The 5000-nt window shown below is 31.6% G+C and overlaps 1 protein-coding gene across 2 annotated transcripts in view; it reads right to left on the minus strand.

Moving 5' to 3' along the window:
* Positions 1–2529: 2529 nt before the first annotated feature.
* Positions 2530–5000, minus strand: part of LOC132125150 (homeobox protein DBX2-like) — a 12107-nt gene continuing 9636 nt past the window's right edge. For both annotated transcript variants that reach the window (XM_059536403.1, XM_059536402.1), the window contains exons 3-4: positions 4517–4689; positions 2530–2736 (exon numbers count right to left, since the gene is read on the minus strand). In XM_059536403.1, the coding sequence (XP_059392386.1) occupies positions 2533–2736; positions 4517–4689 (377 nt within the window). In that variant the 3' untranslated portion in view covers positions 2530–2532. The remainder of the gene's footprint in view (positions 2737–4516; positions 4690–5000) is intronic.

Here is a 5000-nt window from a genome sequence, read left to right on the forward strand (position 1 = left end):
ATAACCCTTAAAAATTCACCATGCTTTTAAGTTTACTACTGTAAATGAATCAATTTATATGGCTTTTCCTCAAATAAAAAAAAAGTACTAGTGTACTGTGGTACAATTATGCTATCAGATGGTACATTCATTCATACATTTTCCAATTATTTAAAAAAATACATGGTACTATGATATAGTACACGTCCAAAAACCATGTTGAAAACTTGGTAATACTAAGGTATTTCTATGAGTGAAGCACGGTCAGCTGATTTTAGTAATGCCACAGCAGTGATAATGTCATTTCCTGTAAAACACTGACCCCTAGTGACACAAAACTAACTTCACACTGTTTCATCATGACATAAAAAGTCAAAGTACTGACACAAAAGTATCGTATTTTTCATGATTGCAACTATGGCTTATGTTATTATTTTTTTTCACTCAATGTCCTTATTATAACTTTTTTCATTGCTTTGTCAGACCTGAAAAAAAGTTCAATAATTATTTCTTAGACAAAATTATGACAAAAGATATTACTATATATATATATATATATATATATATATATATATATATATATATATTACTTAGTATCTCCTAATGTAGGCTTTTTATTTAATAATTATTACTTGGTGTCTAATAATTTGGACAATTTTTTATTTCATCACTAAGCCTTAATATTTTTTAATGTCATAATTATCACTTTGTATCTCATAATTTCAATTTATTATTTCAAAATTATGTATCTCATATTTTGTACTTTTTTGTCCTCATTTTTATTTCATGATTATGACTTTTTATGCCATAATGATTTTTTTCCTAATTATGACTTAATATCTAAAAAAAAATTACCTTATAATTTAATAAAATTAACTTATATCTTGTCAACTTTTTATTTATTTCATAATGATTATGTACCAAAGCATTTTTATTTGGTTGTGAAAATGTCATAATGATTTTTTTTATTTTTTATTATGACTTAATATCTAACGTAAAAAAAGAAAATAATAATACTAGTTGTGCACAAAGAGATAAATCTTAAAAAGTAGAAGTGAAATAATTTAATGTTCCATCTCATTTTATTTCCAAAGTAATATTTCTCATCTAAACGTAATTCAAGATTTACAATATACACTTTATGCAAGATTAAAAATAAAAGCACATGTAATTGAGCTGGTTATGACAATTAGTTGTGCATCTTATGAAGAGCTTAATGAACATAACTGCACTAGTAACGAGAATTCAAATGACCTAATTACACATGAATAAAGAGCTGTAGCATTACTCACATTTATCATATTGAGGCATATTTCACAACACTTTGGCACCAGTGCAATTTCTAACCAATAAAATATTTGACAACAACTTGAAAATATATAAATTCAGTACAGACATTTTGGTAACACTTTACAATACAGTCACATTATTTAACATTAATGAATGTATTCGCTAACATTGACTAGCAGAAAGCAATGCATTTATTAGTTAATACAATACAACTGCTTATTTATTGTTAGTGATTATGATTTAGTATCTCATAATTATGACTTAGTATCAATTCTTTACTTTTCACGTCAGAATGTTTTTTTATCTCATAACTGTGACTTTAGTATCTCATATCTCATTTTGACTTTTCAATTAGTATAAAAAAGTCGTATTTATAAATTAATAAATTATCTCATAATTATAATTTAGTATCTCATAATTTAGACTTTTTATTTCGTAGACTTGCACCATTATTTAACTCCCCAAAAAGCACATCTTAAACTATAGAAGAGAGTGCATGGTAAAAGGAAGAGGATTTTTTATTAATTAATAAATTAATTTATTTTGAATGCCAGAAGAACACATTATCCGAACATATCTGTCATAAATGAGATGTTTTGTCTGTATTCTTTAATTTGCGCATTGTTAGTAAATCATCCACAATATACCCACCCTCCACTAATTTGCCCTGTTTAGTAAAACTGGCCCTTAGAATATTTTCTTTTACTGTTTTTATATCATAATTTTATTTATCTCATAATTACAGCTATCTTAGTATCTCATAATTCTGACTTTTTCATTTCAGAATTGTGAATATCTCATACAGTAATTTTTGTTTATTTGTCATAATTGCTGATATAATTTCAAATTGTATCTTATAATTCTGACTTAGTATCCCATATTTTTCACTTTTATCCTAATTTTGATTCAGCGTCTCATAATTGAGACTTAATTTCATAATTATGACTTAGTATCATATTTTTACTTTTAATGTCACAGTTATAGCTTCGTATCTTATAAATTAGACTTTTAATTTCACAATTATGACTTAATTTCTCATATTTATGATTTTTTTTTTATGTCATAATTATGATGTAGTATCCTATAATGTTGAAATGAACATCGACTATGATGAAAACATGGTTCATAAGTATTTATATTTTATATCATTGTTAGTTCATGTAAATGTACTGTAAAGTTCTGGCTTTTCCGTTACTTTTAAAGACATTTCCAGGCCTGTAGATCAGAACTGTAAAATTCCTCAATGTTTGCAGCTGTTTGGCATCAAGAGTCTGTTCTCTCGTCTGATGTGTCGTCTGGTCTCAGGGTTTGGGCTGTGCACCGGTGTGTGTGTGTGTGTGTGTGTGTTTTGTCTGGTTCAGGTTGGCTCCAGAGCATCAGTCGCTCCATCTGTGGTCGTGTGCATGTGCTCTCCTTCTCTCTGGAGTTCCTCCACTTCATCCTGCGGTTCTGGAACCAGATCTTCACCTGCGTGACACATGAACCGCATTCAGCAAACTGGATCGACTTACAGAGCGTGAAAACCAGGTTTGACGTCAAACCGTAAATATAGAAGTCTGTTGTTCACTTTGAGATTACAGTTTTGTTTTTCCATCATTTTTGCACCTTCATACCATTTTTCAAAACCAAAGATCTAAATGCTAATTTTTCAAAAACACGACACCTTTTCCAAATGCTTGGATTTAATACACATGTAATTCAAAATGATGCAATTTAACATCAACGTGTTACTGTTTCACAATGCAACTCGTGTGTTATATCTTAATTGAGTGTTTATTCACTTCATTACAAAGATCAATTGATACAGCTGCTCAAAATGCTGCACAACTGTTGCATTACTCTTGGTTTTTTTGGAAAATGAAGAACAATATTAAATGTTTAGATTATGAAAGTGAAGTAACTGAGGACTGAGTATGTTCAGGTGTGATCAGTTTCGAGATGTCTGTTCTATATCAGTCACGTGTTGCCAACAAGTGTTACTTGAACAGCTTGTGCCGACAAATACATACAAAATATGTAAAAATACCCGCCTTGGAAAGTCTGAATTGCTAATGCAACCTTTTCACACCAAAGACTGAACAAAATGAAGCATTGCTTGGTAATTGTTCAACAAAGTATTGATAGTTGTGTAAATATTGTCATAAAAACAGTTGTCTGTAGTTTTGTTTGATTGTAAAACATTACGTACATTTCTATCAAAGTTATGACATTATCAAGATGAATTTGTTCTGACACAGTTGAACTCTAAGTGCTTGTCATATTTTATAACCACTTTACAAGCGCTAGCAAATAAACTGTAATAATGTGAGAAATGTTGAAGGTGTCTGAATAAATTTTGGTTTGATTGTATATTTCATTTTTACATTGAAGACTATCCAGTGCTATTTTACATTTAATTATTCGGTTTCTGTACCTGGACACCTACAAACTTTAAAAAGACATAAACATTCTGTGAAAATAGCACAAATAAATAAAAATGAACGAACATACAAATTAAACAATTTCAAACAGGGCCCACTGCACAACCTTCACCGGGGCCGGCTGACCCCAGCTGACCCCCGCTACGGCCCTTCGTGTTGGTGATACAAACTGCACGAGAACAAAGAAGATAAACAAAGTCTTTTAATCAGATAAATCCAGGAGCAGAGGAACTGAACATAGAGAAGGGATCAAGACTAACTGAGGATTTATAAGCATGAGATGATTAACAGACAACAGGTGAACTGAATGATATAATCAGGCTCTCAAGAAAACTAGGTCCCACGAGAGAACAGAAATCAACAATATCATTATTATCAGTATTTGTTTCTCCTACAGTACTGTAAAGTGTAATTTATTTCTGTGATGCTCCGCTGTATTTTCAGCATCATTCCTGCAGTCTTCAGTGTCACATGATCTTCAGAAATCAGAATAATATGATGATTTACTGCTCAAGAAACATTTCTGATTATTATCGATGTTGAACACAGTTGTGCTGTGTAGTAATTTTTGTGTGAACTGTCATACTTTTCATTTTTCAGGATTCACAGATGAATAGAAAGTTGAAAAGAACAGCATTTATTTGAAATAGAAAAATCTAGTCGAAATGTATTTACCGTCACTTTTGATCCATTGAATGCATCCTTGATAAATGAAAGCATTCATTTCTTTTACTAAATGACTTACGGCAAACTTTTATTATGTAGTGTGTCATAGTTTGCAGAAACTGATGCAGCAGCACAGGTTGAGCGTGTGTTTGTGTTCTGACCTGTGTCTCTTTCAGACTGAGGTCGATGGCCAGCCGCTTGCGCTCGGGCTTGCTGATGTACTTCTGCTTGCAGAAGGTTTTCTCCAGCTCTCGTCTCTGTTCCTCAGAAAACACGGCCCTTCGCAGGATTCCCGGCCGAGACCTGGAGCTCCACAGCACAGACCCAACAGACTCTGCAGACACAGACAGCCCTTCTGTCACTTACAGACTGTGTGTGTGTGTGTGTGTGTGTGTGTGTGTGTGTGTGTGTGTGTGTGTGTGTGTGTGTGTGTGTGTGTGTGTGCATTTATAGAGGATGTATAGGATTTATCATGTTACATTATCTATATATTCTCTATGTATTGTATAGGAAATAGTTAGGATTTAGCCTGTCTAATAGTGTTTTATTTTATTTAGAGTGAATGTATAGGCTTTATATATGTAAATACGTGAAACCTCTGTTTTTTTATATTTATTTATTCATTCATTTAGATCAGGAATGTGT

This window comes from Carassius carassius, chromosome 43 (genome assembly GCF_963082965.1).
Source record: "Carassius carassius chromosome 43, fCarCar2.1, whole genome shotgun sequence".
Classification (NCBI taxonomy): Eukaryota; Metazoa; Chordata; class Actinopteri; order Cypriniformes; family Cyprinidae; genus Carassius; species Carassius carassius.